Here is a 25,860-nt window from a genome sequence, read left to right as displayed (position 1 = left end):
TGATCATGTTTAGATCTTTGGTATCTGCAGACTGTCCAAATAGAGCGGAAATAGAAACACACTTGTGATCCCGTCGGACCGCAGTTCTACCTAAGTTTAGTTTCACAGCTGCTGTTTCGCCCTGCGGTCATGTGCTCGCGCCACTCGACCCGTATGGAGAACGCCATTGTTTTGAGAATATTGTCATAGCTCACTTGAGGTTTCCTTGTCCAGATAAGGTTGACCTTCTGCTCACAGAGCAAACAGAGTGTGCACAGGAACCCAATGGACTGCTGAAGTGACACCGGTTTGTGCTCCCCAGTAAGCTGTTTTCTAGATGGATGGACATACAGAATAGGTGTATGAAGGGAGGAGCAGAGCCACACACACACACACACACATACATACATGCGTGTGCTTGCATAACTGTTTCTGTTACCATAGCCACCCCTGCCCCCCAAGGCCTTTGTCCAGAATAACTCCACATCCTGTTTCCATTCCCTGAGCAGTGTGGGAGTCGCTGAGTCTCCGGGATGACCTTGGGTGAAGATGTCCCATCCTGCTCTACCTTGAGGTGCAACGTAGAGTTGTTCCACTCCCAACGCGGGAGTCCGCCAATCTTCAAATGGGAAAATCCGCTGCTGTTGGTTGTTTTCGACACAGTTGCGCTCATGTTGAACTGATTAAGACGACCAGCAGGCATCAGAGTGCCTTTTCCACAATGGTTCTTCCCCCTAACCCTCAGGATTTAACCACTGCACTTCATTCTCCATGTGTGTGTTATTATTTTTTGTATGCGACACATTGGGTAGATTAACAGGAAAGCTTTGCCCCTCCTCCACCCCTTCAGACCTAGTTCTGTTTATGGACTTTGTGGGTCTCGGACAGTTTATGCAAGTTCTGACCGCCTTTTTTTGAGGCTTGCTGATGGTTGCCGTGGAGACAAACTGGACAGTTGACATCGACACTCTTTTGCTGCTCTTCAACAAAGTCCCATTTTTGGGATGATGTGTTTTTGTTAACTGCTGTCTGCCTGTGAGATTTAGTACCAAGGTGCCCCTGGTCAGGCTACCTTTAAACAGGTGGTCCTTCAACAACTTTGGGGTTCCGTTCTGATGACATCATTGTAGGTCAGCTTGACTGTAAGTCACAGACCCCTTGTTGATGAACCATTACGATATAAACAACCGGATATAAACGTATAGCAGGGCTTTCTTGTATTTTTTTCCAGTAATTAAGCACATTTTTCGCATTAAAATACAAATATAGAATACCACAGAGTGCAGTAATTGTATTTTCTTGCTGCACTGTTATTTTCACTTTCATATTTGAAAATGCTCACGTTCACCTTTTTTTGCTGCACCACTATAAAACTTTTTTTTTTTTTTTTTTCTCTCTTCTAAAAAAATCTAACAAGTAAGGGGGGGGTGGGGGGGCGCAGTGGGTTGGGCCGGTTCCTGCTCTCCGGTGGGTCTGGGGTTTGAGTCCCCCTTGGGGTCCCTTGTGACGGACTGGCGTCCTGTCCTGGGTGTGTCCCCTCCCCCTCCAGCCTTATGCCTCTGTGTTGCCGGGTTAGGCTCCAGCTCCCCCCGACCCCAAATGGCACAAGCGGTTCAGACTGTGTGTGTGTGTGTGTGTGTGTGTGTGTGTGTGTGTGTGTGTGTGTGTGTTACAAGTAAAAACAGCTTGAATGTTTCACTTGTGATTCCATTCTGTGTATTGAGAATAAAACTGTTGCTCTTAGACACACTGAGCCAATACGAAATTCTGTGGTAATACTTCCATCCAGTGTTGATGGAGCGGTTGGCGTGAAATGTGAGGACTTGAAAATAATAGAAGGAGGATAAAGGGACGGCTATCGTTAGTCAAATTGGTTGTAAAGGACTACCTGTATTTGACACGAAACTATCTCCAATGGACTAAGACTTCCCATGATGGCCACTGTAACTCCTACCAATATAATGTGTAGAATTGAGAGATACGGCAGGTCGAGGTTGTTCTGTTAGTCTGGTAAAACACCAGCACTGTATGAGTGGCTGAGTTACAGCTATGCTTTTGTCCTGTAGTGCTGTTGACTCTGATTTACCCAGAATGCCTCACTTCATTGTAGCTCTTCTAAAAGCGTGTTGGTTATGGGTGTTTTTATTACAGTGCTGTGATTCACTCTCGAAATGTTATTGAAGACCAAAAGTTGTTGGGGGGGGGGTTTAAGTGCAGCTTTGTGGAATCACAGGAAAGTGTTTCAAAGCATGTAAAGCAAATGTTCTAAGTGGCGTCTTGAACAGTGTTGCAGTACTTGTCTGCTTAGGCTTCACATCAGCTGTACCTTCTCAGATGAGGCAAAGATGGTTTGATGGAGATGTCTTTGCAGTTTCCCAGCATGCTTTTTACTTTGTTCAAGTCATCCACATTTATTCCCTCTGTTAATCTAACAAATACTACAGTGCATTAGTCTAATAGATTGATGTGCTTGTACCTGAATTCATTATGCTTGTTTCCTTTACTCTTCATTTTATGTGTAATTCTGAGGCCATTTCCCAGACTAGCAGGCTATTAAAAGCTGCAAACACTGAAATAAGCTTGAGAAATTGGGGGGTGGAGGAGTAGAGCATGCTTTTTTTTTTAAAAAACTCTCACAGCTCATCGTGCAAAAAGGCCAAGCTGGGTATTTTAACATTTCAATATTATGAAGATAATTCAAATTTGTGCAATGGGGGGGTATCGATACACTGTATTGGATTAATCTGGAGTATTCATTGTATTGTGTGGTATTCATTGGGTGAAAGGGACGTGATGTGCCGGATTCAGGGAGTGGCCTTTGCCACGCTGGTGGGTGGTTTTATGGCCGTTTTTATTCTTTGTACCCATTACATTGTAACACAGCAAACGAAAAGGCAATATTAACAAAAAGCCTATAAACTTTGGGAAGAAATTCACACGTTGCATGTAATCGTAGGACATCATGGTTCAACATCAACAACAGGTTCATCACCCAGAACCTCAAAAACCTCTGTTCCCTCCTAGCTCTCAGGATCTTAGAGTCCAAGCTGACAAGGTGGTTCTTCTCTCAATCGAAATGTGCTTAGAAGAAAAAGATAAACCAGCCCCGCAGCCCATCACCCAGCAGTCGCCATGACTGCGACTCGATGGCTCTTATCCTTCCTTGCAGCACGTCGTCATTCTTCTGCAGTGTTTTGCGGGGCCATTTGGAGGCAACATCCCTGTAAAGGGTTTGTGAAGTGTAAGCAAATGGGTTTAAGTCCAGAGGCATTTGTGGTTGTGTGAGGTTAATGTTCTCGAAATATCCTGTCGACGCATGAAAAGTGTAAAAGGAAATTCTCCAACTGGGTGGTGTTATGACGACAGCGTAATTACGTTGTCTTCTCTGAAGCCCTTACCAATAAGGGATTGTGTTGCTCGCTCAGATGAGTTGGGGAGCTTCTGGAGTCACGCAGGGCTGGATTTTTGGTGTTCGGAGGTCCTGGGTGCTTTCACGAGAATGGGCAAAAAACATTGAATTACATCAACTGACAGGATGCGTTTTAAGCTTCTTACGTGCTAAACCACGTGACTGATTGGAGAAGCCAAAGAAAGAAATTTCTAGGATATGTCTATAAATTCTGGATTTGTTTTTAAAGCAAAGATGGGAAGCACACACAAGCTTAACGAAAACATTTTATTTTTCGTAGCTGGACGGGTGCGTTTTGGCAGGATGACCACACCAGCCTTGACCTCCCACTACGTAAAATAAAATGTAATTAAGCTCGAATGTGCTCTCCCATGTTTGCTTTGGTTTCTTATGTAGCAGGAGGTTCTTGACTTGATTCTAATACCAACGTGAGTGCACCTTCTTTCGGGTTTTTTTTTTTTTCTTCTCTCCAGTGTCTAGATTTGTTTTTGGAGTTTAATGCAGCTGAAACTTCAAAATTTAAATTTCTGTGCTCACTTTTTGCATCTGTTGCTGGCTCACGCTAAGACGACGTCTGGTAAAGTTACGAACGTCCGCATGACTATAAGTCCCAGGTTCACTTATGCAGTCGTATATACCGGCATGTCAAAGGTAACCAATCACAGTAAAACAAGCCTGGCCCAGAGTAAATTAAATATTCTAAGCTTCACAAAAGCAATTTAGGTCTGGGGTTTTTTTGACATAGTGAGCGCTGTCAATTCTACTGACCCAAATAGCATCCGAAGGCTCCTTAGTTCAGTCATTAGTCTATTCCCAGGGCTCGTATCTGGCCTGCAATTTGCCTTAATTTACTGACAATGGCAGAGTCCGGGGTGATTTGTTCTTTGATATCTCGCTTGTTTGTTTCCAAGATTTCCCCATATTGTGTAACCTGATATTGAAAGCAGGCTGTGTGTGTGTGTGTGTGTGTGTGTGTGTGTGTGTGTGTGTGTGTGTGTGTTTGTTTTTAAGGAGAGACACGAGTGTTGTGTACCAGAATATGTGAAGCGGATGAAGAGGAGGCCTTGTTAAGATGTTCCCGAGACGTGCTCTTAGAAAGTCCTTGCGCTTTATGGGATATCAGCCTGATTTACTCAGACATGTTCTCCTTTACCATCAATCAGTGTCCTTTACTGGGGTAACTGTGCTGTGTTACTACCCCCCGTCAGACTTTATACGGGTTCGTTTCCATCGGTCCATTTGTGGCGATCCAGGTCCGGTTTGGGATTGTTAGATGTAAAATAACAAGAACTGTAGGATGACATTATTTGACATTTCAGTGCTTCCTTCAATCTGTGTGTTTATGAACCATATAAATAAATCATGGGCGGGCGCACACACACACAATGTCTACAACCACTTGTCCCAAGAGGGGTCGTGGTGAACCGGACCCAGGAAGACAGGGCCTAAGGCTGGAGGGGGAGGGGACACACCCTGGATGGATGCCAGTCCATCACAAGGTATCCCAAGCAGCACTCGAACCCCAGACTCGCCTCACGGGAGCCCTGGCCAAACATCCCCCCCCCAAGGGGCAAACAAACATGCTTAAACTTGTGCTACTGTAAGCTGAACAAATACCTCCTCTCTCCATAATGGCGCCTTCCTCTCTGCTCAGTGAGATCCAGCGCTGGCTTATCGTTGACCAGCATTCTGTTCGTTAGTGTAGTTTCACTGCGGGTCTTAGAACTAAATAGAATAAATGAACAATAACCAGTAAAGATGAAAAATTTAGTCAAATTATAAAAAGTTTACCAATGGAACTCTATGGGACATACTAATTACGTTGTTGGCACCTTGTCTTTACATTTATTCATTTAGCAGAGGCTTTTCTCCAAAGTGCGGTGGCGCAACAGGTTTGACCAGGTCCTGCTCTCTGGTGGGTCTGGGGTTCGAGTCCCACTTGGGGTGCCTTGCGATGGACTGGCGTCCTATCCTGGGTGTGTCTCCTCCCCATCCAGCCTTGCGTCCTGTGTTGCCAGGTTAGGATCTGGCTTGCCGTGACCCCCCCCCGGACAAGCTCTGTGTGTGTGTGTGTGTGTGTGTGTGTGTTCGTTCAGTACAGTTGTTGGAAACATACCAAACACTACAGAGCGACACACAAACACCACAACTGTCATACTTGCATTGGAAGAAACTCGCATCATTATACATGACAGACAGATATTCACACACCTGTAACTTGATCCTGGGTAAAAATGTACAAATACGCAAGTGTCTTGTTTCCAAGTAGAACAAGAAGCAACTTCTCAGAGTGCCTTGCAAGTCACACCACAGTCTTTCTGAAAATGAATATTTAGTTTGTCTCCCTCCGAATATCATCATTTGTGACTTCCAAGATATGTGGTGTATCTGTTAATTATGGCTTAATGAAAATATAATTTTAGAAACTCCCCTCCAGTGTCTACTTTGCAGAAGATGAGTTTTGGGCCTTTGTCGAAGATCCCAAAAAATTTTTTTCCCCCTTTTCTGTTCACAATGTGTTTGAACTGTGGAGATGCTTTCAGATGAAAACATTTTATTTGGAACAAGAACTTAAAAAAAAAATTATAGCATTTTCTGGGGGCCGTTGGTTCCCGAGGCACCATGCTGGGAAGGAGATATGAAATCATACACTTGTAAATACTTTTGACCACCTTTTTCCCCCTGAAGTTAAAACGTGAAATAAAGCAAAGTTCTGTTGACATGGTGCCCTCGTAAGATCTCTCTTGGGTTCGTTTCTGTCCGTGCCATAAGTTACTGGTCTCGTCTATGAAAGCGAAACCACAGGTCTAATGGAGCTCCAGACACGTGTTTCTCATTCACTCGGGACACTTGGAAGCAGAGCACACAAAGCGGTTTGGGTTTCTGCCCCGTCGTAGCGCAGATTTAAAGACGTGCTGGAGCTCCAGTGTGGTGATGAGTTTCCGCAGTGATGGTCCCTCCAGCTACTGTGTCTGTCTGTCTGTCTGTCTACACATATCAGCTGATCCTCACCCCTGTGGCTTTGCAGCTCAGCAGTTTCATTACTCCTCCAGGTCTGAATGTCCTTTTTTCCTGCACATTTAGGTTGGTAATGTACACAGGCCAGATGATCCATGTAGACTGTACTCCCCTCAGGTCCTCGTCGCTGTGACTGGTCTGTGCTGGAGGTCGTCTGCAGCCAGGGGCGCATTTTGACGTTGAGTGCCCAGGCACTTTCACTCCAAAATGTGTTTTTAAAAAAAAAAAAAAAAAAAAGGTAGGGTAAATGGCAACAGCGTTTTATCAGTTGGCACAATGCACTTTATTCTGTTAATCCATGTGTTTGGTGTTGAAGCTGAAGAAAGACACTTTGTTAGGAAATTTCTAGAAGTTCTGGAATTATGGGAGAGCAAACGCAAGTTCATTGGAAGTTATTTTTCGTGGAAACGCTGATGAAGACACTCTGCTGAAACGCATCCGTCCCGCTACTGAAAAGAACCGGTATCCCTGACAAAGGCTGCTGTTTTGGGGGGGGGGGCGCTATTACTGGAATGCTATTGGTCACAAATCCAGGTCTTGATCCGCTGTGCTTCTTGCGGTCGAGTCCATCTAATGCCCCCTAGGAAGCCATACCACAAAGAACCCCCAGAGCTTATAATTGGGTCTGTGCTGCTCCACTGTTATTTTGGCTTGGGTGGGGCCACGGCGAAGCGGGAGGAATAATTACACGTTGACGTTCCGCTCAAGTGGACGTGGAAGGCGATGAAATGAGTCCGTTGTAATTGCCACACGGTCCCCGGTTATCTGCTCTTGACTCATCCCCGGAGCACGCGGGCGCTCGAAAAGGAGTCGCTGAAGCCCCCCCTCCTCCCGACTCGCTGTTTCCCACCAACTGGATCAGTTTGGTGACCTGCACTTCAGGGGAAGCCCAGTGTGGGCATGGGAACAATTAAAAGATTTGTGATAATGACCTGGAAGCATTTTCTCCAGCTGGGTTGCATTATGGTGGCGGGGGGTGTCGGTTGGTAACCTTTAAACACAAGACTGAAAGTGAGGGGGCTGTTTCTGTGTGCGTTGGATCGATGGGTAATTGAGATTATTGTGGAACTAATGTTTGACTGGCAGTAACAGCAGAGACTTGAGGACTTGCTCCCGTGTCACTCTCCCCGCTCACACACACACCACCTCTCCAGTGTGCCTACGGGAATACCTCTTCTTCGGAACTCTCGTTAAACGAATTTAAGTAAGAATTAGCTGAATTCCAAAGTGCTTTTATCACCACTTGTGCAATGTGGTTTTTCCCTAAGGAACTTGATGATTATTCTTTCGCTGGGATGCTGCTTTCAAACTAGGAACTACCCCAGTGTGGCCGTGGGCAGCGTGTGAGGTTCTTCTCTGCTCCAAGTAAACGTCTCTGTGGCTTTTGTGGCCGTGAGTTACCGCGGTCCGGCCAATAAACGCGCTGCGGGGGCTAAATGAAGCCCAGCGTGAAGGGGACATCTTCCTGTTTGGTTGCGTCAGTGGCCTGTTGGAGAGCAGACGACATGTTCGGGAAATGACGGCGGAGTCGCCCATCGACAAAGCTCCAGGGCCGTGTTCCCCAGTGGCAACGATGTTATACCATAATAACCGCGCTGCAGCGGTCGGTCTGGGTGCTGTTGTGTGTTCTTTCCCCTGGGGGGGGGGGGGTCACGGCTGAAGACGGTTTGCTTTTTGAGGCTGCCAGCAAGGTCAGAGTTGGAACTGCGGGCCGTGTTTCTAGGTAGAAGATATGTGCGTCACTCCAAGTGTGCTGTTGGACTGTGGGGGGAGGATGGGGCGGAAATTGAATAGAACAGGATGATTCCTTACCCCATGGGGAAACACACACACACACACACACACACACAGCTTAAGACATATAACAAGGTATGCAGTTATTCCCAAAAAAAAACCCAATAGGCAAAATTAATAACAAAAATTGACAATTGGTTATAGTTAAATTAGACAGTTAAACAGAAACACCTTGTGACCTTAGTCATTGCAATTGTTTAAGAGCCAACAGGCCTTTGAGTGGCCTTAAATTATGTTTTAAAATCAGATTTTGTCAGACGTTCATTGGCAATGGCGTTTCTGTGAAATTGTCGCCACCTTGTGGCCAAAGGGAGTGACTGCAGTTCTGCACTGAAAGAAGGGGACGGTAGTTAAGGGCACAAGCTGAAGGTTATCTGTTCCAATCCCAGGAGGGTCCCTACTTAAACTGATAAAGTTTTTCTCGAGAAAATTCTCAGTAAATGTTGACAATATCTTATTTGCGATGAAGCCCATTTTATGAAATATTTTTAGTCACTTGGTTCTCATTGGGGCACTGTGGGCTTAACCAGGTCCCATTGTCTGATGGGTCTGGGGTTTGAGTCCCGCTTGGGGTCCCTTGCGACAGACTGGCGTGCCATCCTGGGTGTGTCCCCTTCCCCTGTACCCTGTGTTGCTGGGTTAGTCTCCGGTTTGCCGCGACCATGCTTGGGATCAGTGGTTTCAGGCGCGTGTGTGCGTGTGTGTCATTGGTTTCAATTGATAAAATGTTTAGTTTTTATTGTTTTTGCTAATTGCCTCCACCCAACGAGGATACTATTCCTGTTAATTAAATGTATCAGGAAACAGCAGGGAGATGCATATGATTCCCTCAAAAGCTATTGCGTGAGACAAATTGGGTTATTTAAGATTAAGACACATTCATGAAACTTCAATAGAACGATGTAGCTGAAGACGAGCGTCGGAGGGTTTAACCTGATGAGACGCTGCCGGGCAATGATTAGATGGCCTTCTGTGGGGTGGGGGGTGCTTGCGGATCGCTTCCCCGGGTGGCTGATTTCATGTCTGTGCAGCAGGTCGTTTTTCACTTGTGTATGCAAACGGTCTGAGGGTCGGTTGACTGTTGAGGGACAGAATTCGTTTCCTTACGAAACTACGGACAAACGGACCAGCGGGGGATGGCGTAGTGGTTATAGCTGCCATCTTTGGATTTGAAGGTCACGGGTTCGAGTCCCATCTCTCGCTGTAATACCTTGGAGCAAGTTACTTGCCCCGAGTTGCTCCAGTAAAATTACCCAGCTGAATAGAAGGGTAAATCACAGTAAGTTACAGTGTAAGGTGCACCGGAGGGACGTGTCGGTGAAACGAATGCGCGTGAATGGTGGCTGTGGACACTAGGGGGCAGCACGTCGTGCGGCTGCGTCCTGCTGGCCGTAGAAACTGGCCAAAGGGGCTTTAGTTTCTGTACGTTAGTCTGCGCCGAACTGTAATGGTTCCGTTTTCACGCGGCCACTGAAAACGGAACCATTTTAACTCCACTTCCTGTTTTGGGTTTTATTTATTTACTTTTAATGAATTTATTGCTTTGCCGGCAATTTTTAAAGCAAACTGAACCAGCGCAGTGTTTTCCGGAAGGAAAATGACTGAATGAATTGAGAGTTGGAGTGATGTATATTTTATAAGGCACTTTTTTTGAGATGTTTCAGTATAGTGTGACACTGGTAAATCTGTTTGAGGCCGGGAAGTGCAAAAACACACACACACACACACACACAAAAAGAGAGATTCTTCTGTTAAAGAGGAGTTTCCACAACTCTCCGTCAAGTGAGTCGAGCTTGTTTTCTCCTGAAGAATAGATGGAGAAAAGTATGTCGTACTGACGGCGGGGGGGGGGGAATTCTGGGACCCAGAAAGAATATTACCCTCCCCTTCATGTAGAATAAATTTGTGCAAACAACTCAAAACTGAACTGGGGGAACCTCGGCAATGTAATTAAATTTGCTGAAACATCCACCTCGTGGACCCCCTCCCCCCACCACCAGCGCCAAGGGAAATCACTGATTTTATAATGTAATAATTTACTGAACTTTACATGATTGAGTTTGCAAATGTGAAAACCTCGGGGGGGGGGGAGTTAAAGGAAATAGCTGCTATATGATAAAATAATTGGCTGGTGTCACTCCCTTCAGCTCCTCCAATCAGCTGCCCGATGTCTCGCTGCAGAGTGTGTAAGAAAGCCGTCCACGCGGGGCGTCCGCCAGAGCGTTAGATGAACACGTGCTCTGCCTTTTCAGGTATTGTTTCCTCCTGGGGGGGCCAGTGAGGAGGGGGGATCAAAAACTGTCATATAGAATGGTCTACGTGAGGGTGGAAAACGTGTGTTTGTGTGTGTGAGAGAGATGAGGGTAATGGAGTGTTCATAGCAGGGGAGCAGCATGGAAAAATCTATATTCCTCTCAGCAGCTCAGGTTATCAGACCTGTGCAGCTGCGGAGCTCCGTGTGCTCAGTGCCGTCACTTTCCAGGAGTGATCCCTTCAAAACAAAAAAAAAGTGTGCGCGTGCGTGCGTGCGCTTTACTTATTTTTTTTTCTATGCTTCATCTGACGTATTTATGGCCTTCCTTCAAAACTGAGGTGGAAACTATAAATCAACATTCAGCGGAGTTGCATCTTCTGTGCGTTTAACTTACAGCCTCAGCGTTCCACAGACCACATCAGAATTTCTCAGTTTTGTTTTATTTTCTTTTTTTCTTTGCAGGGAAAAGGGATACAGATGCAGAAATGTTTCCCCCCCCCCCCCCCCACAATACAGTCGCATAGTCCAATGCCAATGTTTTCAGCAGCACACATCAAGAATTTTTTTAAAAAAAATATAATGGTGGAAGAGTTTATGGAGCAGACAGGAGATAAGGAGAGAAGTATCTCTGAAAGATGTTTGAAATTCTTGAATATTGGGAGGGATTCAGCAGCTCTGAGGGACAGTGGAAACTCATTCCCCCACAATGAAGCCAAAACAAAGAACCCGTAGGCTTCCGCGGCTGGTGTCAACTGACTGGGAGTTTTGTAGGTTAACCTTTACAAGATGTCGCAGCTCCCTGAGGATGCTTCCAACAGGAGAAGCGAAACATTGGAACCAATGTTCCACACGATGCGGTTTAATCCAGAAGTGCAAAACTCTGTCAAAACAAAGAACTTTTAGGCTTTTGATTTTTGGACTGCGTGTGTGTGCCAAGGGGCCAGAGGTAGAGGAGTAACGGGCATTTGCGTGCAATTACCATCTATTTTGTTAGTAACCCTGATCTCCCTTTTAAAGGCATGTTTGACCCATCAGACTCAAGGCTGGAGGAAGACGACGGTGTATCTGTTACCTTGCTGTTGTCCAGCAATGGGTTCCTCAGTAAAATGCCTCAAAGGTTCAGGGTGGAGTGTGTTCACGAAAGAGTAACGGTATACAGGTGGACAGTCCCTTCATAAGTTGAATTATGAAGTTAAAAATCTCCATATACTGTATTATATAAAACATACAGATGTATAAACAATTAACATGAATGAACAATAAGCTGTGTAATAGTGGAAAAATAACAAAACCGAAATTTCGAAGTTTACTCATTCAGGTAAAACATAACTACTTTATATTGTATATTTTCTCATTCTGTACTAGTTTTACCCCATTGTGGGAAGTGTGTTCAGCACTCACTAATGTGCCATCTTTTGCAATTAGAATTTGCACTGATCCCTCCAAGCACATTACTTGCATCGTCACTTAAGTATTCTGGATATTTGTTATTGGAATTTATTGCTTTTTTGTGTGTGTAGTACTATCTATCGTGGAGTCTACAGTCTGTGGAGAAGCACTCAAGCAAGACTGTCATAGTACTTTGTCATAAGTACAAGTACCGTGTACAAACCTTGAACCTTATTTCACTTTAAAAATTTCTTTAGCACCACCAGAACACTTTTTTTTTTTTTTTCTTGCTAGTTATTCAAATGAAAAGTGAGATGTTAAATTTGAAATAAAACTGGGATGACTAATGAAATGCAATCATTGCTGAACACAAAGCAATGAGAGATACGGCGCCGTGTGGCAGTGCCGCCAACGAATGTTGATGTACAGCGGATGGAACGGTCGGCGTTAGATGTTGCAACCAAAAGTCTAGACTCATAATTAGGTTAACGGGATGGATGCTGTAAGTCTGAGGTCGTCGTAAGTCGAGGAGCACCTGAAGATGGGCTCCTCCGCCACCCTTTCTCCTCGTTTTACCCATTGCTCACACGGCCCGGCGTTCCCGGTTACATTCGTTCTCTCCTGGCGAGAAGCACAAAGCAGCAGCCAAACTTTGCAATCTGTCTCTGTGATTAAAATCAGACGAGCCGTGAAAAGAACGAGCGCCACTCAGGAGAAGAGCAGCCGCGTGTTTGTTTTGGAGAGGTGAACAGAGAGAATGTCAATCCTTTCTAGATTGTTCTTCAGGAATACTAATCAGCGGACTCCTATCTCTGAATGCTGTGAAGCCCTACAAATAGATTTTTTTTTTTTTTTTTTTTTTTTTTTTTTTTTGTGTCAAATCTGAAAAATAATTTTTTCCAACCTTTCCTTTGAACGGTCAGATCTCACAGGTGAGAAGCTGTGCAGACCGGAAAGTAGTTTTCCTTTCCTATCAGATGTTTTGTGCTCAAACCCAGGTAGTTCCTCTCTGAGCAGCTAATGAACGCTGGGTGACCACACTGAGCAGGGCCCCTTTGAGCTGAATGGTTGAGGTGCTCATATTGGTGCATGTGTTTTACTGTACAACCTCAGATGCTCATTTGCTTCCTAGGACGCCCACAGTTAATTATCACTTTTATTAAAGGCAGTCTGTGAGCGGAAATCCAAATTAAAACTCGCCCGTGACACCAAGTACAGTACAAAGGATCGCTGAAGGACAGCCTCTTAACAGCTGGAGAAGGGGTGAACTTGCACAGCGTGTTCATTTCTAATCAGAGGATAAAATTGAAAGGGGGGATTGGCTTGCTCTTAACCTTCCGTTGATTATAGGGTGCTGTATTTCAGGGGATTGTTGGTTGACTCCTGGCACTTGGAACAGCAGTTTCTTTCTAAACACAATGGCTATAAAATAGAGGCAGACAGACCAGTATGGTAATTAGATCTGCTCATATTGCCAAAAATTAGCCCTCTTGCAGGTCAATCCTGTCAACTGCAGCTGATGGGACAGGTCATGTTCAGGGAGTGACCAAGTGAGGAACAGTGGTGGGTTGACTTGGGGGACTTTTTCCTTTCCCCTAATGAGTAACGATTTAGTCAAAAGCGCATTTCTGTCAGCGAATTAAAACCCCCAGAATGGTTTCTGAGCTCCAGAAATAAGAGAAGCAACCCCCTGCCCTCGAATGACAAATTCGAAAGTGAGATACAGCCAGCAACTCGTGACTACTAAATTTTTCAGACACCTGCAACTCTTCCATTAATGTTAAATGCAGCACAACACAAAGACGGACTCCGTTCGCATTCTCTCCAACTTCCTTCCTGCTCTCGATTTTGGGCTAGTTGGCCTCACCCGATGCTCATTTTCTGTTAACAAGCAGTTTGCCCATGTGGCTTTTGGTCTGGGCAGGCAGTGGGTGTGGTGAGGCCCCCACCTGCACAGGGGGAATTGCTTGGGGTACTTGTTTAAATTCCTTCAGTATTACAAGGGTAGAGCAGCATGCATACAACAAAGTAACTACCTGTGGTGTTGGAATAAATATTGTACTTGTAAAACAGTGTAAAGGTGTGCAAATAAAGGAAAACTGCTCAGTAGCACCTGGAGAGAGAACTAAGAGGTATATTCTCCTGGCAGGAATGACCTCGGGTTGTACTCCTTGGAAGAGCACAACTGGACCATCTTTCTGAAGGTGCTCCTCTGTTTAGCTGGGGTGGTGGGCAGCAGGTGAGATTTATGACAGCCAGGAGTTGGTCTCAAGTTTTCCTGTCCAGGGTTCTCCAGAGTCCAGCTTAATTCCCAGGACTAACCCAACCTTAGGTCTTTCATTCTGCTGTCATCTCCTGCAGAAATGCAACTGTCTTGCAGCAGGTGCAGTCTTTGTTGCAGATATGCAGCAAGTCGGTGGAACATCACCAATTTTGACTTGCTTTTTCCAAAAGATATGTTGTACCTGGGGTCTGAGGTGCACAGGGTGAATGGGAAGGAAGCCCCACGCTGTCCATGAAGGGGCCCTCGTGCAGGTCATGTCTATCTTTGAAACACAGCTCAGTCAAGTAGGCTAAAATCCAGGATGAAGTGGATCGTTTGACCAAAGCTTCTCCCTCAAAAAGCCCAGGCTGTATGATGAAGTGAGAACCTCAGTGTTGCCCACCATGTCAAGTTGGAGGAGACACTATTGAGCAGGTAGATGAGTGTCTCCCACTCAAATGTGGTCCTGGTGGGCAAAATAGATAGGCTCCATTGCAGCCCTGACCAAGGGTTTGAAGTGTTTCAATAACAGTTGTAAAGACCAGTTACCAAGAGTCTGTTTTCTTCTGTCCTGTGTTCCTCCTATGCATTCATCTGATTAAAAATGATGACTTCCTAGAGCTGCTGTTTACTTATTTGTTTGGTGTATTGACCCAGGCCTGTACGTATAGAGCGATGGTTTGCCAAGCCCCCTGCTGTCGTGCTGCTGAGTGTTGAGAACATTTCTCCTGAATAAGGCAAGACACGAACACGCAGCGGTGTTTGTCCATTGTGCTCACCGAGCACATACTCCATCTTCTCCTTGCTTCCCTCCTCTTCTCTTTCACACTCACCTTCTAATATAATTCAGCCATGCTAGTATATTAGTTTAATTTAGAACCTTGGGTGGGAAAGTGGTGCTGTGCCATCTAGTATAGATCCATCTTTTCTCAGAGGACACTGGGAAAATTAGCATGACTCACTGAACTGGAATAAGCCTCTTTTTTTTTTTTTTTACTCTGTTGCTGTATCATTGCTGGTGAAATTGGAATGTTTCCACAGATCTTCTGACCCTCAAAATCAAGACCACATGTCCATGCGCCCCTTAAGGTTCACATCAGTCTTACCTGTTGGTGATTTGCCTGTAGGGTTGTTCCGTACTGGTTCCACCCTTGTAGTTTCCTCTGCTCCATATAAGATGGGATATCAGCAGCTGCCCTCTGCCTGTCGTGTTCGGGGGGGGGGGGGGGGGGCGTGATCTGTGGAATCTTGGCTATACTGACCCCCCAGATGTTGTTGATTGCATGGTGGATCAGGAAGGAAATCTTTCCTTCAGGGAAGGAAAACTTAGGACTAGTTTTTGGGTTAAACGCTTGTCTTGCTGGCTTTTCTAGTATCTATTAGCCGAGACCACCTACAGTATCTTAGGGTCAGGGGAGGGGTGACAATCTTTCTGAGGGCTAGCCACCTTGTCTTTTACAAGCACTGACATAAGCATGGAGCCTGACCACACCCACTCCCCAGCCAGACTGCAAAGCGACACTGGGGAATGGTGCGTTACCTGAGAATGAGCATCAGGTGCAGCCAACTGGATAAAAAGAGACCAGCAACAAGTATTCGTCCGGGGAGGGGGACTGAGCTTTGCTCACATGTCATTCAAGCATGGTGTGTTAGCATGAACCCCCCCCCCCCCATAAATATTACCCTCAGTGACTTGTGAGTCCTATAAGGTGCTAGAACAAATGCAGAAGCCCAAATGAAACCCCAGAACAGATGTATCTGTGGTGTTTGACCCCAATGCCAAAAACCATGGTTCCCCAAGGTGCATGTTGTGCATTTCCTTACCTTTCTACTTTGCTCATGAGAGATGCAGCTGCAGGAAAACTAGATTAAAAGGTTTACTCTGGACATGTGGTAAATCTCTGAGCACGGTTGTTTTGCATTCCTTTTCTGCTTTTCTTCACCCCTTCTGGTGAATAGTGTTTGTGGTTATAGGTGGCCAGTGCAGATTGCCTGGGTTGTGGCTTAATTATGACACATAAATACCAGAGCTGGAAAGATATATGGGACAGATGGTGCTTTCTCTGGGTCCATGTGAAGAGAAGTAAAAACTTACACTCAACTCCTGGGTGTTTTTTTTTTTTTTTTTTTCTCTCCTCCCTCCCCTCCGTTTCATCTATTAGGCCATGTCTCCGTCACAAATGGTCTGGTCATGTGACACGTCATAATGCTGTCTTCCCTCTACTCTGGAAGAGAAGCAAAAACTAACAGTGAATCTTAATGAGGATTTGTATAAAATTCACATTTTTAATGTGGATGCCCCAGGTTTCCTGGGTGCCCTGGATATTTCTATACATATGATATAGTGTGTGGGATGGCTGTTGAAGGAACTCTGCACACCTTTGCGCAAAAAAAAAAAAAAATTCTCCAACATGGTCTGACTTTCTCCTCTGCACTTTTGAATCATATAGCCTGCAGGATAATTTTATTTTTTTCTAATATTGATTAAGAGCAACAACAGATTATGAATATATCCACATAAAGCAAGCAGAAAAATAGGTACATTTTAAAAAAAGTGATCTGGTGTGCAGAGTTTGTATGTGTTATACAGTTTTTTTTTTTTTTTTTTTTTTTATTTAAAATACTAAAATTTTTTTTGTAGCAGAAAATACATCACATGTATCATTCATACACTGCTTTACAGGGGGGACTGCTGCAATAGACCACAACACAGTTTTATTGCTGAATTATAAAAGCTAAAGAAAATAAAGCTAAAAAATACTTAATGTCTAATTGTTGGCTTCAGGAAGGAATAGAAGTGGTGGGATCAGTGACTTAATTCACTCTTTCTGTCTAAACTGTATTGCACAACTTTCCTTTCATTGACTTTTTACCATTTCACTTTTTTAGGAATCCTATGTGAGTGTTAACCATGAGGCATTTAGCTGGGAAAAGCATGGAACCCTGTCTGTTACAAGGTTTTTAAACTAATGGCAGAAGACATGTGTTTTTTGAAAAAACCCATGTTCTTTTCTGATATACTTCAGGAAAAACATGGCTATAAAAATGCAAATAATGTGATGTTTAAGATATGAGGACCTACGCACAAGAATAAATGCTTGTCAATATGTTTGTCCCTTATAGATTTTACTGAAAGAAGTTCCAGGGGTGCAGTTTTTCTCTCTCCTGTCTAAAACATTGAAGTGACTGTTGAAAGAAGGCGTGTGTTCATTCAACTAAATGTTGTGCCGAGCAGTTTTTTTTAATGCAAAGGGAGAAAAAAACTGGCTGGCATGAGGCCAGAACACATAAATATAAACTATGGAGGATTATTTTAAAAAAGCACTAAATCGCATCTCCTATATCAGTTCATGCTCATTGAAAGCATCCACAAGGTGTACTGACTTCATGAGAAGTGTGCTCCTGACTTTTTACAGACCTGTGAGCATGATGGCTGAGGATCAGTGCAAATACCATGGATGCACAATGAGGACAGTGTAGCTGCTTTGACTTGCTTTCTAGAAGTTTCCCTGATTCAGTTAAATATATTTTTATAGACCCCTCTCCTCACCCAAGTGACACACACTAAAGTTACTATAACTGATGTAATATTATATGGTGTGATAAGCAAGTTATAGTTTGCTGTAGAGTAAACTAGCTGGCAGCTGAGGAGAGGAAAACAAACTGCAAAGAATGAGAAAAAGTTAACCTCTTGGTACCAGTGGTTGCCCACCCCTCCTGGGTATTGCAGTGTGATGACAGGGGGCCCTGTGTGGTTGTGTCTAATACAAAAAAGACCTGTACATGACTCTCAAGACAGTGCTGTAGACTATGAAAGCTAAATTCATTGTTAAGGCCCGTGGTTGTTGAGCCTGTTGGTCGTGGTATGCGGTTGGCTCCCAACTCCATAGTACATCAAGCATTTTGTGTTGGTAGTGGCTCCTGTGCCACCACAGGGGTACTGATGAGACAGAAAAGGGGGTAGCTACTGTCACCTTGATAAGTGTAGTAACCTTGTATCTTATTACAAGGAAGAAGGCAGAGTGTGAAGATCAACCATAGCTCTACAGCAGGTATGCAAATGTGAGGAGATAAGCCTGGATTTAAAGGCTGAGACTAAAGGGGCCTTCTTAATATTACCTGGCAGATCATATCAGAGTTTATGTGCTCTATAGCTAACAACTGAAAAATGTAGGGTGAGATTGCTGTAGTGTGCTGCTCAATCCCAAGAATCCATGTCCCTTAGCTGCTGGGCTGGTGAGATGTCATGAGCCATTGCTGGGTTACAGCTTAGTGTTGCAGTAGAGTGGAGGAGGTCTCACCAGATTTGAGTCCTTTGCTACCCCTCAGTGCAGCATGCTTCTAGTTTAGTCTGATTGTCAGACTGAAGTCCAGATGTCTCATTTCAATTTCCAGCACTAATGGTTTTTCACTTGGCGTTAGGCGGCAATCTGCAGTGCTTTCACCGCCATGAACTGGGAAACGGCATGTTCCATCAAAATCTGTTATTCGTACTTTTCATGCACATTTAGACTTTGCAGTTGTACAAGAAACCCAATTTTGGGGTCTCTGTTGTAGAAGTGAAGTCTTGTGGCGTATGTGTAGTTCGGATAGATCACTTTGGGATCTCTGCGCTCTGGAGTTGACCCTCTTGACTCTCACACTCTCTACTTGATGTTTGCTGCTCATTGACAAGCCCACAGCTGGACTGGCTCAGTGACAGGTCAGCAGCTGTCCTTCAACCAGCCTTCAGGGATTAAAGCTATTTGGGCAACGTTATTTAGGATAATTCCAGACCAAGGTCACTTCTCCCCAGCCCCTTCCATTGCTTTTGGGTCTGCAGACATAAAATCTTTATCCGACCTTCTTTCCTCTTCCTGTGTCCAGGGGGAAAAGGATTGTGGTGTAAGCATGTCTTTAGTTTAACGTCCCGTAGAGTCCCATTTCTCCTTTATTTATTTTATCAGGGTTCACTTTTAGTGTCGTGATGACTGTGGCATTTATCGTTCAGAATTGCCAACAAATTAAACCCTGCATTATCTCTAAGGCACCGTAGTCTTGTATTAAACACTTAATTTTTTTTTTTTTTTTTTTTTTTCTTCTATGTGATATTATCTGTCTCCATAGGCAGGTGATAATGATCCCAACCATAGATTCCTTTGAGAAACTGGATATTGTGTGTTTGTGGGTCCTAATATCAATCACATAGTGCTGGAGTGGGATCGTTTGTCCTTTGGTCTTTTTATTCTCCATGACTGTAGATAAATATGCTTCTGGACAAAGAATTTAAAAAACATCAGCATTTTGTATTCTCATAGAAGTCTCATACTGATATCTTTTATTTGTTCTACAGTCATAGTTTGAGATATACTAATTCAACTTATGAGAATTTGTCTTTACAAGGAGTTTAATTTTCACCCGCTCTTCTGGTTTACAGGGTGTTTAGTCTCCAGTCCATCTAAAAAATGTTGTTGAAACAGGCTTGAAGTGTATGGTACATAATAGCTACAAAAGAGCTGAACTGCAAATAGACATTATGCAGTATTTAATGAAGGGAAACTGCTTTGTCATGTTGTAACTGTCAGCTACTGAGGTAACTCAATTTTAATGGGATTTTATATCATAACATAAGTGGGTATCAGTATTGAGGCTTTTAAAAACAACTTTACCATTGAAAGTAATCTGGTGAATTATTGAAAATAACAATTGCGTGCTGGATTTTTGACTTGACTTGACTTGTTCAGCAAAGGGTTTTCCAGGAATTCATTACCTTTTGTAAGGTGGGGGAAGACTGAGTCTGCTTTATACATTTATCTTGAGTAGTGACGTGAACTCTAGGCTGATCTGTTACAGATTAGAATGTACAGTAATGTATGCACACAGGTCACACTAAATTCTCCTTCCCTCCCTTATTGCTGTATTAAAGGGTGTTTCTCTCTGTGCTCTGTGTTTAACAGGATCCTCTACTTGTCTGAAGAAGTTTTGAACGATGTACCGGACGTGCTGTGACCCACAAGCCAGACCCTGCCTATGTCTGCAAGGTAAATTAAGCCATTGAGCTCGTATCTCACTTGGTGTCACATAAGTGGGAAATGATACTGTAAAAAGGGAGCAGTTTACAGTGACATTCAGTCATTATGCTTAAAAGGCTACATGATTGATGTTGCTGTTTTGTTTCTCCTGATTTTGGGATGGAATGAGGGGGCGGTGGTTCTGGCCTCACTATCTGACTAACTGTCCGTTCCGAGGTGAACGCATGACATGCTGGTAGTCGGTACAGTATAAATAGCACAGCTGGCCATGCTCTGCACTTGAACGACAGCAGTGAGGCTGGTCACCCCCCACGCTGCAAAGATGCATGGATCCAGAGCATCATGCAGGCTATTCCTTGCTTAAAAAGGAGGAGCTAAAATAAGCCCAAGAAGAAGCACAAGAAGTAAGGGTCAGGTGGTTTAGATAGGCTGGTTGAGCCACCTTGGGAAGGCTTCGACAGGTATGAGTGCTAGAGGGTTCAAGTGATTTTGCTGCATGGTCTTTCTCATCAGGTTATGGGAGGGTCCCTTAATGGCCAGAGGTCAGTGGGTCTTCAAAGAAGGTCATCTCAGGGTCTTTTGTGAGGGAAGAGATTTGTCCCAGAAGAAAGTGTCTTCCATTGGGGAAGGAAGAAGACACAGGCATGGAATCCCTCTTCTGCACAATTAGCATTTATATTTCCCAGGCTGCATTAGTGGTACATGCAGGTGCAACCACTTACGGCCCTGCATGCCTGTGTGTAATTGTGTATTGATTGACACTACTGCAGGAAGACGGCAAGATAGAGAACTTCAACCTGGTACACGTAACGGTACCACTGTTGATTTATGTCCTGTAATTTATGGTGAACTGCATTTAATTGGCCCTCGGCACAAGCGGCATGTCAGAAATTGTATTTCTGTTCCGTTTTCTTGTTCACAATGAGATGAAGTGCTGGCAGGCTACTCCAATGCCACACATCCCCCAAAGGACACCACAGACACACACGGAGACATAGTCAAGCTTTTGTCGTACGTCAGGCATCCCAGTCAGTCACTCTACAGCAACAAGGTTTTTTTTTTTTTTTTTATTTTTTATTATTATCCATTAATCAAACTGTGTGATTCTTTGCAATTTTTATGAAGTCTCTCACAAACTCCCTGAAGCATAGTAACTAAGACAAATAGCACTCATTGTTCATCATTAGTGGTTACATTATATTGCAGCTAAATGGTAGCGCTACATTAATAAAACACATGGCTACGGTAGAATATGGTGATGTAAAAATTGTTTGTGCATCTTTGTCAGTCACAGCATGATTAGCATTACTAGCAATTCAGTGAAGAATATCATCTTCATTCATGAACTGCTTTCCAGTGTTGACAGTATTTTTCGCAGTAGGTGCCGCCGCTGTTTCTATCAAGTGCAAAAAGCTATTCATCACCCTGCAAATTCTTGACGGCTGTACCGTAGAGCTTACTTTGAAGAGGGCGACCTTCATGTATGGGCTCTAGCACTTCTGTGGGAGAATCCTGCACTTTACACGTTAATATTGTCCAGTTGTGGAAGTTAAACTGAAAACGCAATGAAAAGTTTGAGGCCACCTTGGGTGTGATTTGTACCCTGCTGCCAGCTCTTGTAATATCATTTCTCTGAAGCTTTGTAACTGAACCAAATACTGCTAGGAATCTGTCCTAAACTTTTTTGCACTTATTGGTGTTTCTGCATTTTTAATACCTTGTCACGAGACTAATATGGCACGCACCCTATTGGCCATTTTGTTATTGGCGATCATGTGACCTGTATGACACATCCTATTGGCTATTGTGTTCTCTGTAAAACGGCAAGACATATTTCTGCTGCAAAACTCATTCATCCTGGATAACTAGTATGTGATTTCTTATGGACTTAACCTAAAAGGGTTAAATTTGGTTTATGGCAGTTAAGAATTGATATGTTTTGTTCATATGTCAGATCCAAATCCCAGTTGAGTCTTGGTAAATGCGGAGCAGTGTGGGAATGGATGGGACACCCGGGGTGTAAATGCAAGGCTGGTTCCACATGAGCGAGTGGTTGGTGCACCTGGGAAGTGTGCGGGTCGGTTCATTTAGCATGCTGCTCAGTAGAAGATTAATATCTAGGTTCGTTGTCAGTTGAGCTTTGGCCTCCGATTGTGGAACATCCCTCATGGATGCAATAGAGTATAGCAGTCCGTCAGAGCTCTGCCCTCTTCTGTGGCTGGATGAAAACACTGCAGGTGGTGGACAAAACAGCCAAGTCTCACTCAAGTCGACAGCAGCCATGCTGAGTTTCTAACGTATGCATCACAAGTGATGTCATCAAGCTACACTCGGTTGTAGTGATGAGGTTAAAGATGGAGACTGGCTGCTGTATACAATCGCTGAAGATCAGAAAGGGTAGGACTCTTGGTTTTTACAGAGCAAGGATGTTGGTTACCGTTAATAAAGTGATTGTAAAACAGATGATCGCCTCGTTCTGTTTCACCTTGCAATAATGACTTGGAATTACTTTTATTACAAGTTCTACACTACTTTTTGGTATTTATGGACTGTAGACCAACTTCAGTGCTTTAAATGGTTATTTTAAGAGCCATAATTGCTTGTGATAAGGGATTTATACAAACACCCACATCTCAATGTACCTGGGGCAAATTAAATCTTTCATGCATCCACAGATCTCACATCCTCATTGATGTTTTGTGCCATCAAACTAGACTTAATCTTTTATGATTCTTAAAGGGTTAATCACATTAACATATATTGTTAAACCTTTAAAAAAAATATATAGTCATAACATGCTTAAAAATATATATTTACACCATTACCTGTGAAATTTTCCTTTCGAGTGTGTATATATAACCTGAACGATCAGGGCAGTGAGACCTGCAAGCCAACTGACCGTTACCAAAAAATATTTGACCTGTCGACACCAGAAATACAAACCCCCCCCCACCCCTGCATCAGGGCAACCGTTCTCTTCAGATGCCAAAAAATTTAACAAGAGCAGGAAAACATGACAGATAGCATAGATGGTGCTTTGACCACAGCTGAGTGTGCCCCCCCCCACCACCCCTACCCCACCATCCTGCTCAAGAACCACCATTGCTCTTTGCGCTTGTGTTTATTCTCTGCGGGGTAAGATTGATGCATGGCCCGCAACGGCTCTGCTGGGCTGAGAGGATTAGCTGAGCTTCGACATGGTTGTCTGGGCCTGCATTACCGCCCCCCCCCCCCCCCCCCCCCCACGCCTTTCCTGATCTGCTCCCTCTTTGCTTATTTCTCTCCTTTATGAATTTTTATTTTGTTCCTCAGCTGCTGAAAGAAAGGTCTATTTCCTAAGCTTAGCTGTGCTGTGTATAGTTTTGTTTTTTCTTCTCTTTATCTGGTTATCATAAACCTCAGTGCCGTGAACAGAATGTACAGAATTTGAATAGTAAGGGGATTCAGTTTTACCATGTTTCCATACTGCATTTTTTTGGATCTGCAGATATGTACTGTACATTTATAGTAGAAGTTGAATGTATAAGTATTTGTGTATATGATGGACACCATTACCTTTAGTATAGCTGGGAATGACTGCTTTTTTTTTTGACATTGTATACTGTCATTTGGATTTTTGAAGATGGCACAAAGTTGTGTTGTGGTTAAGAGTCTGGTTGTGTTACTATAATCTTCTGATTTAAGTCTGAATGGGCATTTGAGTTATGAGGTGCAGTAAATTTTTGTTTTTACAAAGTGGAATGAGTAAAAATAATCAAGGTTCAGCTGGTGTAAAACAGTAAAAAGGTTGTATAGGTGTATAGGGTTAGGTAAATACAGTGCTTCTTGAAAGTGTGTAAACTTGTGTCCCTTAGTTTCACCACAAAATGGTTACTTAATGAGCATCAGTGTTTCTCATTTGACACAATAGGTGTATAATGACCAATTCCATATGTTGCTTTAGAGGGAATTATGTGTGTAGTAGAAACATACGAGTAGTGCAGGTGTAAAAATAAGTGAAGCCCAAGTTACACTGGTTACACCAAGTAGGAAGCAGAATCAGGGGTGTAAATCAGTCATTTATACGTTTACTTTGAGTTGCCGTTACTGCCGCTACTTTGAAGTAGCACTGTAAATCTGATGTATAAACGTGTATTTACAGTAGATGCAAATTGATATTATCACATGGGTCTCTAGTACAGACCAGTGTGGAGTAGTGCAGGAAATGGATATGATGGTGCAAACATTACCAGGGTATTTCATAAGTAAAAATGAACTAACGGATGAATAAAGGAGAGGGTGGCTGGATCTGAGAAGATCACCATGTGTTCAGTGGCATTCATAAGGAGGTGCTTCCGCACATGGTTACTGCAGTGATTTCAGCCTCATTCAGTGACTGGCCTCCAATATTGAAACCCATCTCACCCCCCCCAGGAAGCGGAACACCAAAAGAGAGAAAAACTGACAGATGTGAGATGCATCCCTGAGTGGGATTTGTATTGAAAGGTATTTGTGGTAAAAGAATTCCGAGTGTCGAGACTCTAGTAGCAAGTTGTCCAGGTTCTGGCTGATGGTCACTTTCAGAGTTTGTCCAAAGCCATGTCCCCTCATGTCCACTTATCTGTATTGGGAATTGTTTAAAACCTCATTTATGTAAACTTCAGGACCTTCATGGGTGATGTGAGAATCCTTATGTTGCTTAAAACACATTGTAGTATGCATTTACTCCGGAAGCTTCTACTGTCTGAATAAGCAGTTTTGTATTCATTCATGGATTTATTTACTTGAACAATGTTCTTAGCATAACAGTACCATAAGCTTTTTTTTTTTTTTTTTTTTTGCGCTGTGTGATCTCATTAAATTTGAGAGCAGGAACGTTAGATTGAAAGTGTGAAGTCTTAAAGGCTTTTGTTGAGTAAAAACAACATATATGATGCATTTAACTCGCGTTTCAATAGTTGTTCTGTACATGTACATTAAAGACCTTTCAGTTTTCCACGGCACTTCCCATTTCATAACTGATTTGTAGCAATATTGTAATTGAGGACAGTTGCTATCGTAGTGTTTAGAGATGCTATATTGGGACCCAAAGGTCACTCGTTCATATCCTACCATCCAGTTGTAGTACCCTTGAGTAAGATACTTACCCTAAATTGTTCCAGTAAAATTACCCAGCTGTACAAATCGGTAAATAATTGTCGCTTCATATTGATGTTTTTCTCCAAAGCGACTTACAATTAAATGAATAAATTTAAATGTAGTTAAGTGCATCCTTCTTATTTTTCATTAAAAGCTACACCACAGCACATTTAAAACATGAAAAATTAGTTTCTCTGGGTTAGTTTAGCCCCGCTGGGAATCATTAATAGTAACAGATTTCCATTGAAGGATATTTGCACAGCGCCGTTTGTTTAACCTCATGGGCAGGGCAGGAGGAGTCAATAGGCTGGAAGTGTTCTTAAAAACAAAGCAGAAAAATTTTAACTGGGGGAGGATATTAATTGCTCATTCCTGAACTAAAGGTAGTTGCATGAACATACAACAATTCCCCCCCCCCCCCCCTCCTCCTCCTCCAGACAGTTTCTTGCCATTCGTTTTGAGTGCCTTGATTAGAACCCCACTGTTTTACACTGGTGGGCATGGTGATGCAGCGAGTTTGGCCGGGTCCTGCTCTCTGGTGGGTCTGGGGTTCGAGTCCCGCATGGGATGCCTTGTGGCGGACTGGCGTCCCCTCCCCCTCCAGCCCTGTGCCCTGTGTTGCTGG

The 25,860-nt window shown here is 43.6% G+C and overlaps 1 protein-coding gene across 1 annotated transcript in view; it reads left to right on the top strand.

Moving 5' to 3' along the window:
* Window positions 1-25,860, top strand: part of LOC108935983 (tetraspanin-9) — a 98,417-nt gene that overhangs the window by 1,753 nt on the left and 70,804 nt on the right. The window contains exon 2 of the mRNA XM_018754997.2: window positions 20,043-20,126. Within this exon, the coding sequence (XP_018610513.1) occupies window positions 20,075-20,126 (52 nt within the window). The 5' untranslated portion in view covers window positions 20,043-20,074. The remainder of the gene's footprint in view (window positions 1-20,042; window positions 20,127-25,860) is intronic.

This window comes from Scleropages formosus, chromosome 5 (assembly GCF_900964775.1).
Source record: "Scleropages formosus chromosome 5, fSclFor1.1, whole genome shotgun sequence".
Taxonomy (NCBI): domain Eukaryota; kingdom Metazoa; phylum Chordata; class Actinopteri; order Osteoglossiformes; family Osteoglossidae; genus Scleropages; species Scleropages formosus.
The sequence above is the reverse complement of the archived record's forward strand: the minus strand, read 5'-3'. Positions and strand labels throughout refer to the sequence as shown.